This window comes from Lemur catta, chromosome 8 (genome assembly GCF_020740605.2).
Source record: "Lemur catta isolate mLemCat1 chromosome 8, mLemCat1.pri, whole genome shotgun sequence".
NCBI lineage: Eukaryota > Metazoa > Chordata > Mammalia > Primates > Lemuridae > Lemur > Lemur catta.
This window is the reverse complement of record NC_059135.1, coordinates 48309156-48322791: the sequence shown is the minus strand read 5'-3', so window position 1 is coordinate 48322791 and position 13636 is coordinate 48309156. Positions and strand designations below refer to the sequence as shown.

The window sequence follows — 13636 nt, the reverse complement described above, 5'->3', positions numbered from 1 at the left end:
CAGGAGAGTTAAGTAGCCATAGCCACAACAAAGACTATATTGGTACACAAAGCCAAAATATTTGTCCTTTTACAGAAAAGGTTTGCTAACAACTGAATTAGACCTTTAAAGTAGAGTCTAGTTCAGTAGAAATAAATATAATAGTTACCATTAATTGATGGCTGGGTTTTTCCCAAGCACTAACCTTTCAAAAGAGGTATAACAAGGAATGCTCTTTACAAATAAAATACTTATAATTGTTTTCCCTGTTTCAATTAAGGAAAGAAGGAAAATAGGAAAAGATGGAGAGGAAGAGAAGAAATAAAGAAGACAGATTAACAAGGCTCAGGTAGGTACAGTAATGTGACTACGATCACACGGTTAATAAATGCAGGAACTGGGACTGAGATCATGCTCTCTGATCACGCTCTATGACTCAAAAAGGCCATAAACTTCCCACTGTGCCTACTGCTTCCTTTTTCTTCAACACAGCTTGGGATTTCATGCTTTTATTGTTTACTCATGCTATTCTTTATCCTCCACAAAATGCCAATTCTTTAAAAACCTATCACTGCATGGTGAAATCACACATATTCTTGGAGGACAAGCTCAAGTGCTACTTCCCCCACTAAGTCTTCCCAGATTGTTTGCAGCCACAGAAATAATCTCCTCTAAATGCCCATAGCACTTCAGTCCTGTCTTTGTGACACTTAACACTTTCTCTCCTTACACTTATTGATAGCAAAAGCCAAGTCTACCTTTATATCTTGTATAAAGCCTAACACAATGCCTTCCACATAATAAACACTTAATAAATACTTATCCAGTGAATAAATGAATCTAGATAAAAACATTAGGATGTTTCTAACTTGTATTTTTTAAATAAAACATTTAAAAAATTTATTTTCTTAATTATTCAACAGATAAAAATCCAGAGTGTGGCCAGGCGTGGTGGCTCACGCCTGTAATCCTAGCACTCTGGGAGGCCGAGGCGGGTGGATCGCTCGAGGTCAGGAGTTCGAGACCAGCCTGAGCAAGAGTGAGACCCCGTCTCTACTAAAAAAATAGAAAGAAATTATCTGGCGAACTAAAATATATATAGAAAAAATTAGCTGGGCATGGTGGCACACGCCTGTAGTCCCAGCTACCTGGGAGGCTGAGGCAGTAAGGATCGCTTAAGCCCAGGAGTTTGAGGTTGCTGTGAGCTAGGCTGACGCCACAGCACTCACTCTAGCCTGGGCAACAGAGCAAGACTCTGTCTCAAAAAAAAAAAAAAAAAAATCCAGAGTGTAATCTAAATAATACAAATGTCTTTCTCTGGTATTAACTTTTAGTATTTTAGCCTACTTTTCCTATAAAAGTCAATTTCAAAAGAAACTAAATATTCATAAGAAATACATTTAATATTTCCTATCAGTATCATAAAAAATAAATTTAATATTAAAATTACTTGCATTACACATATTATTTTGCTAGGACAGAAAAACTCTTCAAAATGCCCAAATAAACAAAACAACTAACAAGTTATTGAAAATTAAGAATAAATCAAATTTCAATAATCAAATGTTAATGTATCAAAAGAATACACTGAGACCACTAATGATGTTTCCAACAACTAGTTATTTCAGAAGTTCATTCTGTTAGAGTGAGCTGAATGCTCAGTCATCACTGTAGAAATAATTTTAATGCAAATACTATTTGTAAAAAGATACATAATTAAAAATAGTTTCAGCATCCAGTTTGATACGTCTAAGGTTCTCTGTAGAGTATAAATAAAACTTGGTAAAAAGTCAGTCACATAGTAGAAATTCTCAGGGAAAAAAATTTAGAATTAAAGAGAGTTAAATATATTCAAATCAGACACCTACCTGCATCACCTTCTGTTGAATCTCTTCTAACTGTGTGCGCTTACTGCGTTGCCTACAAACTTCCTGGTAGCGGGTATATTGCTCTCGGAGTGAATCTAGTAATTTCATAACCTGTGGCTGGGCGAGCAGCTCATCATCCATAGGAGACCAGGAGACGCCTCCATCTGAGCCATTAAATCGCCGCTGCTGTAATTCGGATAACAATTCATGCCCTGGACAAATAAAAGATACTTATAATTAATATCTATAAAGAAATAAAATTCTGACTTCTCAATCTTCTCAATTCTAGTCCCTTGTTTTTAAAACCTGTCTACCTACCTACCTACCAGGTCATGAATACTGAAATGCAATTTAAAAATTTAGGTATCACAATAAACAGAAAAACTGCATGTATGTGTGTACATATGTGCACATATATACTATACAAGTTAGATAGTATATTAAAATGCTATATCATAAATATACATACCATATATATGCTATCTATGCAGTAAATATAGTATATATATGAAATATGTATATCTTCTACTTATCTATCAGATTCTTGTTATGGGTAGATTCATTTCTCAGGATACTGTGCCAACCAATCCTATTTCCCTATAGAGCAAAATTATACTCTAGGATTTCTGTCTGATGGTATTAATCCAAGCAATATGTTGTAAGATTTCAGTATTAATCCATATTCTCAATCACAGTGCTTAAAGAAAAAGTTGTAACAAATGTATGATTAAAGGGAGAATTTTTATTAGTGGTACAAAATAATATTTAAATAATCTCTATTTATAAGAATATCCACAACACATTAACTGTGAATCACAATGGGCCATACTGGCATTGGAACTGCACTGAATGCGATTCAATTACAGCTAACTCATGTAGAAAATCCACTCATACCTGAGAAATTAAAATTGTTGAATGTGCAACATCTAAAGCTACAGGTATTAACCTTGAAAGTAAACAAGGTAAAATTATTTTCTAGAATAAAACTATTCTGATTAATATTTAGATACAAAAACAACATACAGATATCTAAATTTTCTTTCTTTACTTAGAAAAATATCCTAAATTTAAATGGCTTTCAATATAGAAACAGAACTTGTATTATGGTTTGGAAGTATCACCAATTTCTAAAAGATATCCAAGATTATTCTAAATCTGTTTTATACGCTCTTTCAATCCCTACTTTATGAGTTAAAACCATATAAAACAGGACCTAGTAGCATATAAAGTTAATTTTAAAATGCAAACTTTAAAAGCCTCTTAATTCAATGGCTTAAAATAAGCAGCTTTCAAAATGTTAAATAGATACATGGAATTAAGATTTAAGTTTAGAGCAGTATTATTACTTACTAACAGTCTACTGTACCTTTTAAACACATAATAATTCAGAGATTACAAGTATTTATTTGTCATCCAAGGAAATAAGACATATCATACTGGAAAAACATAGGACAACTGAGTCAATACAACAAAGATATTCAGAATTTATTTCTTTACTCTTCATTACATTTTATAATTGGAAAGATACCTGTTTTAAAGATTTGTGCAAAGTCTTTTTATATATATTCATAAAAGCCATTAATATCAGAATACACTTATTTTTTTCTACTTTGACAGCTATTATCCTTAACATTTTCCTTGTGGATACTGTTTCCATTAGAGAAGCAGCACAACATAATGATTTCAAAGAATATACTCTGAAACCAAACTGCCTCTATTCAAGGCCCAACTCAAGTATTTACTAGCTGTATAGCCTACATAAGTTACTTAACCTTTTTATGCTTTAGTTTCTCCATCCTAAAATTGGGACGATAATAGTACCTACTTCACGGTATTGTGGTGAAGAAATGAATTAACATATGTAAAGTGCTTAGAACAGTGCCTGGTACACAGTAGCACTAGAATTATGAGCTAATAGAAAAAGATGGATTAGAAATAAAATTAAGGTATTTCCATTGTAAATAATCACGATTTGTTCTCCTAGAATTTGTGAAACTACTACTAGAGATAACTGGGCTGGAATATACATACCAGGCAGCACTGAGCACTCACTATGTGCAAGGGCATAAGAAGGTGCTTGGTATTTTTACATAGATAACTGTAGAACGATTTAGCTAATGGCTTTGAATTTAGACTTGTTTTGAGCTATGGTGATAGAGCTTACTAGTTTGATGGCTTGATCTTGAGCAAATTATTTTATATCTCTATGCCTTGGCTTCCGCAAGCACCAAATAGAGAAAATAATACTAACTATCTCAAAGGGTTGCTATGAATGAAATATGAAAATACATAAAAATGCAATGCCTGGCACATAATAAATATTCAGTAATTCCTTTAGCAACCCACTGAAATAGAAATTTTTATCTTTATTTTGCAGATAAGGAAATAATCTAAATAATTTATCATTATTAAATTTTTTAAATATTATCAGGTATGTTAACACACTGTCAGGTTAAACCAAAAAGCAGTCTGAAAAATTTCCTCCTGAGTTCCTACCACAAGTACCACATGCATGCTGAATTAACGTTTATTTAATGAACCAACCAATCCAATTGGCTTACTGGATTATGATCACTAATAAATATGTTCTTTTCGGCTTACCTGTCTGAAGGACTGTTTCAGGATCAACTGATGGAAGAAAGTTTAAATCCACAGACCTGGCAAACATCAAAAGAGTAATTTTTAAAGTTGTATTTCTATCCATATAACTGAAGAAATTCCTTTATATATACATATCAAAACAGGGGCACACAAATATGAAAATCTGAAGCATATTACACTACCATGCTAATTTCTCTTAAGCATAAGGAAGTCCATTAGAAAAAATTAAATACTAGTAGCCAGAGAAATACCAATGTGATAAATCATAAAGTATACTACTTGGAAATATATAGTTTATTGTTATTAATTATAGTATTATTTCCAATGTATCAAAGTGATCCATTTAGTATTTATCCACTGGATATTTGTTTCAAAATGAAATTTATAGCATGGGGCCAGGGTCTGTAATGGATAAGGCTTCTGACTACAGATCAGAAGATTCAAAATGAAATCTGTACCTATACAGTAACCCAGAAATGCAACATTAAAAATGTATGGGGCTATCATCCAATCAAAACTTTACTTACCCACAGCAACCTCTGATGCAAATATTCTAATATTTCAGGGGTGTGTGTGTGTGTGTGTGTGTCCTAGAAGTTGTACTCTCTTTTCTATTCTATTTATGTTTCTTGTGCGGTTGGACTTTTGTCTTTATTTCTTAACCACATATGGGAAAGAAAAGATGAAGGAAAGTCAAAGCCAAGGACTGTGCAGCTGTAACTGACTGGTCTTGAGCTAAATCAGTTGATTAGGCCCTCATATCTTGTATAGCTAGATGCTTCCTGACGACTGACATAAAGAAAGAAAGTTTATGAAAATTTGTAAGAGGAGGAACTTTATTATCCTGGGTTTAAAAGAAACTAAGCAATAATATTTAAATTCCTTGAGGAAGGACTGGCAACTACAAGATTTCATTTGATACTGATGTAGTCTTGCAAACCAACATTTTCTAAAGTGTTTCCCAAAATACAAAATGATATTATTAGGTGAAAGAAAAGGGGTCCCATTGCCACATGAGAAGTTTTAAGGAAGCAATTGAACAGGTTTCTTTTCTGTAGTGCTTCCTCAGAACCTGTAATCTGCAATGTTCACAAGTCATTCTCAGGGGGGAAATAATAGTCAACAGCATTAAACTCTTTGACTATGAACTCATTTTCTACAGTTACCCTCTGGGGATGTCTTTCCTGGGGAATATAACTAAGAAATATCAAATTTAATGTGATAGACTAATCAGAGAGCAAAGAAGTTCAGCTAATTGTTATTAAGTAACTCGTGTAACATTTTCAATTCCTAAACCATAGCATATATGTGTGTGATACCCATACGCACCATTATATATTTATATTAATATATATGCAAAATTTTTATAATTTTATGTTTTTATATGGCATCTATAGGATAGTAATGTTCCTAACTCCCATGGTTAACTTTAACTAGATTTACATTCAAACCATTTTTTTTCACATTTTGACTTTGTTTTAATCAAAATTGGGTGTTAAAACTATGATCTTGTTGTGTCTCTCTTATTTTATTATCTCAATTAATATGTGACTACATGTAGATTTATAGACTAACAGGAAGCATTCTACCAACGTTCCATTGTATTTTGAAGGTCAGATTCAAAGGAGATAGACAAGCATGATTGTTGATTCTTTCAAATTTCTTAATGAAAAATTACTGTTCTAGTGACCAGTAATAATCAGGAGACCAGGAAGAGCTAATTTGCTTCCTAAAGTGCTTTTTACCCGTGGAGAGGAACTTGGTGTACTATCAGAAAAATGAAACCTGACAAGGTTGTAAAGGTCAACGGAAATCTGTTAAAATGATAAATCTAGGTAGTTACATTTAGATAATACAACTCAACTATTACTTCATCCCATGCCATAAAACACTAAATTTGCCAAGTTGAACTGATGAATATCACATATTTTACAAAGGACAGAGAAAGTTCTACAAGCTAGACATTTAAGTGCTAATGTATTTAAATAAGGTTAAAATAATTTTATTTCAAGCTGCAACCTTTTTCATATTCTTCAATAGCAAAGACCAGAACTCTAAAAAGGTAGAAAATTGTTTCATTTTGAAAATATATTCTTGTAACTGAACATTTTACAGTGTCAGAAAAAGGTAAATACATTACTATTCATCAAAAAATAGCTTTTGTACAGAAACTGATTCAAATCAATATGTTTTACATGTAAATTCTCATGAATTTGATTTTTGACTGAATGCAGACTTGTTTACTGTAGTTCTTCTAGCTTACATTAACATAGAGGCATCTTTTATGATATTAATCATAGCTTGGCAAAGATATAATTGCAGGCCTCTAGCCACCTACCTTTCTTTCTCTTGCTGATTTCCTTTATCACTTCCATTGTTAATCAAAGCAAGTTCATCCAATAATGATGTAGATTCCTTTGTAAACTTCTCAAAAACCTACAATATGAGATTTTATTAACATACTAAGAATAATCTTAAAAATTAATATGTAATGAAGATCATCAGTTAAGAGCAATAGAATTAGCCAGCCAGGATTCCCTTTCTTTCCTTGACATCACTTAGTGAAATTCAGCCCATAACAGCACAACACTGTATACAAGAGAAGACAAAACTGCTTCCTAAAATAATGACTAGTTTAAATGAATACGGAATTTTTAAAATTTAAAATCATAAATTATGTTTATTCTCCATTGTGACCAGTTTTATTTTTATTCCTGTGTTTCTCTGAGAAACATTTGCATCAATGACAGCTGTAATTATATGAATGTTATTTAGACAAGTTCTAAGCCTCTAATACCAGTTATAAAGCATTTCTTTATATTATTCTATCACTAATCCATGTTGCTTACTTGTAATGCTTAAAAGTTTTATATACAAGTATGTAGCATAAAAATAAATTAGTTACAATTTTAATATGATTTCTTCAAATATTTCTAAAAAGGTATTTGGGCAAGTATGTTGATATGTAATAAAGTAGACAACCACTTGTCTGGTAATACTTTTCAAATATAGTGAAAATGGAAATGGTTATCCATTCAGAGAAAACCAGAAGTTTACTATTCTCCTGTAAAATTAGCATGTAATCTAAACTGAGTTAATTTGAAGTTTGTTCTTTTAGCAGTTCATTAACACAACACTGAATTATATACAGTAGCTGATTTCAAAAGTCTGGACTGACAAAAAAGATACATTTTCAGAAATGATAAAAATTAATCTGTCAAACTCCTTTTCAAGTTGCTAATTCCAGTTGTTTAAATATCCTCTGAAAATGGTATATCAACTAGATTGCCTCTCAAGAAATTATGCTACTCTGCTATTCTACTGAAAAAATTTACAACTTTTACTAATGCTGCTAATGGCAATAGTAATAGCTAACACTTATATGGTGCTACTGTATCCCTTCAGGTGCTGCTCTAAGTGCTTTATATCCCCACAGTCTCACAAGGTAAGTACTATTATCACCATATTGGAGATGTGGAGAACAAGGCAAGGAGAGATTCAATACATTGCTGAAGGTCATATACTTAGCAACTGGCATCAGGATTGTAATCAAGTATTAATAAGTCCGACTCCACTGTACTTGTCCATAAGCTATAACGTGGTAGGTACTACTCCATTTTTGTAAAAAGGGCAATAATCTACATTTTTAGTTGATTAAAATGATAAAGTTATCAAAATATCTTATTGATATGCAATAACATTTTATCTCATTGTAATATACCAACCAGTCTCTTATTCAACCAGTCCATGTGATCATAGGTGAGACTCCCACCAAAATCTTCTGTTAATTGGCATGGTTCTATGTAACGAGTCAACTTATTGGCAGACACTAAAATAACCTAAAAAGAAAGAAAGAAAAGATTATATTTAGTAAACCACTGTTAAAGTTCATGTATGTAATGACTAGGTAAAATTGGGTGAAAATATGCAATATTATTTCAAACATGATGACACATCATTTAGTAAATATAACATTTAAAATCAATTCAGTAAGTTGTAGATACCTGCTAAAAAATAACCTATCAAACACTATAATATCACATTTTAAAAAACAAGAGATACTAGCAGGTCACTTAAAATATTTTCAAAAAACATTTTATCAGTATTAACAATTTCTTGGTAATAAAAGTCAATTCCTTAACACAATGATGTAATGAACAAAGAATTTTCATATCACCTCAAAATTAGCTAGGTACACTAAAGTGATAAGTATAATAAATAATATATCTGGCAATCAAAAAATTATACACTTTAAAGTTTTTCTAACATTCCTTTGATTATATATGAATACAGCAAGTCCTCTAGTTGCAGGGTGTAATTCAGGGTAACATATGCTAATATTTAATTTGAAAATCAGAACTAAAAATTGGGGAAAAGGTCAGAGAATTCATAAACTTGAAACTTACGTATTAAAGTAATAATCTTTTAACACTAATTTTTAAAAGATCTCGAAGAGAAATTAAGTAAGTATCTAAGAGACCACTGTAGAACTAAATAAAATTTCAATGAAGATACATTTGAATATAAAAGAAAATATATCTGTGGGAGATATTCAAATGCTAGTGTTAATGTAAAATGATATATGGAAATTTGAATTTACTAAAAATGACTTGATAAGAAAAATAATGTGCCCAGCTGGAAAGAGCAGTATTCCTTCCCTAATGATAACAAAAGCCAAATAATCTGTAAAATTATAACTGTTTTGGAACTCCTAAGAGAGCTGAGGTCATAGGGAAACCAAATAGTTTGAAGCTGAAGAAAAGCCAGATGCGAATGGTTGATGGGTAACTACAGAATGTGGGAGCAAATTTTTTGGAACTCTTCTGTATCTTAACTGTGGCAAAGATTATGACTGTGTATTTGTAAAATCTCATAAAACTGTATGTTAAGGTATGAATTTGACTTTATATAAATTAGTCTCAAGAAAACTGACATTTTAAAAAAAGAAAAAAAAACCTAAGGAAGACTTATAGAGAAAGTAAGAGAAAAAGAAAGGAGAAAAAGAAAAATTTAGAAACAGATCCAATATGCAAAACTAGATACATCCATACTATATATGAAGTTATAATAACATTTCACTGGTCAGAATTTAGTCACTTGGCCATACCTAGCTTCAAGGAAGGTTGGGAAAGGAAGTCTTTATCATGGGTAACCATGTGCCCAGCTATAAAAAACAGGTGTCCTATCACTGAGGAAGAAAGGAAAAATAGATATTGGGGGAGACAACCGGTAGTCCATGCCACAGGTACTTAATTTTTGGATTCTGCTGAATGGGCTATTACATGGTATCATAGAAGGAGTAAAGGTTTTGGAGTTTATATTGGCCTGGATTTGAATAATAAATAAGGGAAAATTACCAAGACTGCTTTGCGAACAGGGAGCAAAAATTATCCTCAGGAATATACCAAAAACAATATGAAAAATTCATAAAACTATCAGAAACAATGGACTCTAACAAATTAGAGCTTACAACAAATTGCTATTGGTAACAATGCATGAAATGGAAATTAATAGCCTTAAACATTTACATTAGGAAAGAAAGGCTGGAGAATCATGAGATAAGTGACTCACCTAAGAAGTTAGGTGAGGAAGAAGACAGAATAAATCCAAAGAAATAGAAGGAAAGACGTGAGAAATAAGAAATTAGTGGAATATAAAATAAAAATATTATAGAGGCTCAAAAAAGTCAAAACTTGCTTCTTGAAAAGACTAATGAAATCAACAAAGTTCTCATAAGGAAAAGCAAGAAGAAAGAAAAGACACAAATAACCGTAAGAATGAAAAGGAGAATACAACTTCATTGACAGCAATGGTTTAAAAGGTAGTAAGTGAATTACAATCTTGGGTAGATATAAAAAAAAAAAGATAAGGATACAGAACAATTTTGTGCCAATAACTATGGGTGTTTAGAACAAATGCATTTATTCCTATAAAAAAGTGTAATTTATCAAAATTGACATGAGAAAAAAAACAATATAAACAATGAAGTGAAGTAAAACATTAGATTCTTTACATTTTCAAGTAATCATGTTGATGAGGCACAAAGCATATGAGTGATATGAGATATTATAATTCTGCCATCCCCAACATCCTTAAGAAAATGGGATTTGCGGGGAAGGAGAAAGGAAGATTTCAGAGGAAAAAAGTTACCCTTATGGTACTCAATTTGGACTAGAAGTATAAGTTTAAACTCTACAATGCATTTCATCTTAAATAAAAACACACACATTCACAAATATGTATATTTTCTAATTTTGTCCAATGAAAGGTTTAGAAATAATGACCAATCCCATAGAAATGTACTTTCGATGGCCAGGCACTACACTCATCTTCAAGGCTCTCGTCTCCTTTGCACAACTTCTTGAACCACCACTGCACTGTAGGCCAAATGTGTTGTTGATGTTGCGAGTTTACAACCCATATTGAACTTAAATAAGAAAATTGATCAAATTTGCTTTTTGTCTAACATCATTTCCATAGTCCAATATAAATATAAAATAAATAGCAAGTAATGTGATTAGCAAAAAAAAAAAAAATAAAGCGAGAAATACACATAAAAATGATGTCTAACATAAACACATTTAAGAATGCATTCCAATATCAAATGGCACATTTCAACAATGCTAAAATTGCAATTACTTTTGCACCAACCTAATACTATATTTTCAGCTATGCAAAACAGATGTAAACAAGGGAGATCATAAAGAGCTATGTAAAATTCATTTTCTACATCATTATAAAACATTTTATAAAACCCATATTTTTATAAAATTCATTGGTGGCTACTCAAAGTGCAAACAGTAGATCTGCCATGTAGATATACAGAACTGTATCAACACGAAAGGTATCTCAAAGTTAAGTAATGTACGTGGAAAGAAACAATAGTTTGAATAACAGGCACACTGAAAATCAAGATCATTTCAAATTAATAATTTAGAGAACTATCTACTGTGATGAAATATGTCAGTTTCCACTGCAATAATCTCATGTTTGAGAGAGTGAGTGAGGAGAAAGGACAGAGGAGGCTGACGAAAAAGCAATAACCATTTCTATATCATTAGAAACATTCATTTATAAAAGGAATGAAAGGAAAAACGTTTAAAGGCTTGCAATAGTAAGAAAGAATCTTATTCTATAATAAGTTCTGTGAGCCAATATAGCAAACCTAAGGAGGGAGTTATGGGAATCCCCAATTTCTGAGCTGAGAAACGGTTTTCCTCTACCACCAAGCAGAGGCTGAAGATGGAGAAGGAGTTGACTACAAAAGTATGGAGGAATTTTGGGAGTGATGAGATATTTCCTGATTTTTTGATTATGGTAAGAGATTCATAACTGTGTGTTTGTCGGAACTTTCAGAACTGCACACTAAATGGATGAATTTCATTGGTTAAACTTTTTTAAAGTGAAGAAAAAACTATACATTTTTGGAACACATCAAGTTATCTCATTTAAGAATAAACCAGGATGATAAATACCCTGACTTGATCATTACACATTCTATGCATGTAACAAAATTTTACATGTACCCCATAAATATGTACAAATATAATATATCCAAAAAAAGAATAAACTAGGCTTTCTTAAATCTTTCTAATATTCATTGATGATGTTTCCTCCATACCAAAAATATACTGACATTGACTTCAGTGAAAATAAAAATGACTATATAGGATGACAAAGTCCAAAATGACAATCTTTATTGTCTGACTCCAAAGGTCCATAGGTCTATATTAGACTGGGTTGGGGTTGGACTTCGTATCCTTCAAAGTTTCCACACTTAAACACTGTAAAGTTTGGTATCTATCAATTCTCCTACTGGGAAAGGCAATTAATAGGTATGGAAGGGAAACTATAACAAATTGTTTGTATTTATATTCTTTCTTAGGGCTTCTTTCTAACCTATAATAAGATGTACTTTCATACAAGTAAAAGAGAAAGAGAGAGAGGAAAGTCAGTAGTAAATAACAGGTAATTGTCTTCATGTATCAAAACCAAGCTAAATACTAAAAAATAATTATAATTATGATATATCACGGAAAATCAACACTGACTTCAATTCCCAAATGTCTAGGATTTCTTAGTATTTGTTAACTTTTCTTTTGGAAATGTAATAAGAAATTTTTATTAATAAATACAAAAGGTCTACTTATTCAAAGGAGTTAACAAGTAGTGATATAAATGAAAACAAGAAAGCTTTCGTGGTCTTTAACAAAGAATCATAACTCATTCAGTAAGTATCTGAGTGCTGACTATAAACTAATTATTACCTAAGCAATAATTAAGCACTGCTTAAAGTATCACTTGGTAACCAATGCTGAACAAAATAATACCAGCAAATCCTATTTTTAAAGATATAACACACTTCTGTTCTTTTTTTATAGATTATATTTACCTCAAAGCCAAGTCTATCCTTTTCTTTCCAAAAACAGAAATGTGTTACTTTCTTATCCCAGAATTCATCTGGCTTCACCACACAAACAAGGGACACCTCAGCTGGAACAACATTCTATAAAATACAGAAAAATAATTACAAATTACACATGTAAAATGAACAATTTACTAAATTTATAAATTACTAGATATTCATGATTAGGCTAAGAGACCTTTAGAAAATAATTAAAATAAAGTAGAAGAAATTCTCCAATCTTTGAAAGATACATAGCAATAAAGAAGTACTTGAAAGAAAAGTTGATTCGGAAAAAGATTTCACATAATACAACACAGCCAGTACATGTGAATCATTTTACATCAATGTATAAAGTACAGGCTGGGTGCAATGGCTCATACCTGTAATCCTAGCACCTTGGGAAGCTGAGGTGGGTGGAGCACTTGAGGCCAGGAATTTGAGACTAGCCTTAGCAACACAGCAAGACCTCGTTTCTATAATTTTTTTTTTTTAATTTTAAAAATTAGCCAGGTTTGGTGGTGCACACCTGTAGTCCTAGCTACTTCAGAGGCTGAGGTAAGAGGATCACTTGAGCCCAAGAGTTGAAAGTTGCAGTGAGCGATGATGACACCACTGCATTCTAGCCCCAGCAACAGAGCAAGACTTTGTCTCAAAAAAATAAAAAATAAACAAAGTACATAATTTTATTGAACCTACGTACTAGGAATATATTTAGATTAAATGGTAAGATTTAATTTTTGGTTGAGAAATTACTAAATTTGATTTTTCTATGATATGAGAA

General features: G+C 31.7%; 1 protein-coding gene across 3 annotated transcripts in view; it reads right to left on the bottom strand.

Moving 5' to 3' along the window:
* Positions 1–13636, bottom strand: part of SESTD1 (SEC14 and spectrin domain containing 1) — a 93174-nt gene that overhangs the window by 23845 nt on the left and 55693 nt on the right. For all 3 annotated transcript variants that reach the window (XM_045559084.1, XM_045559083.1, XM_045559085.1), the window contains 5 exons: positions 12841–12954; positions 8174–8287; positions 6787–6884; positions 4449–4504; positions 1848–2059 (listed from right to left, as the gene is read on the bottom strand). In XM_045559084.1, coding sequence (XP_045415040.1) covers positions 1848–2059; positions 4449–4504; positions 6787–6884; positions 8174–8287; positions 12841–12954 — 594 coding nt within the window. The remainder of the gene's footprint in view (positions 1–1847; positions 2060–4448; positions 4505–6786; positions 6885–8173; positions 8288–12840; positions 12955–13636) is intronic.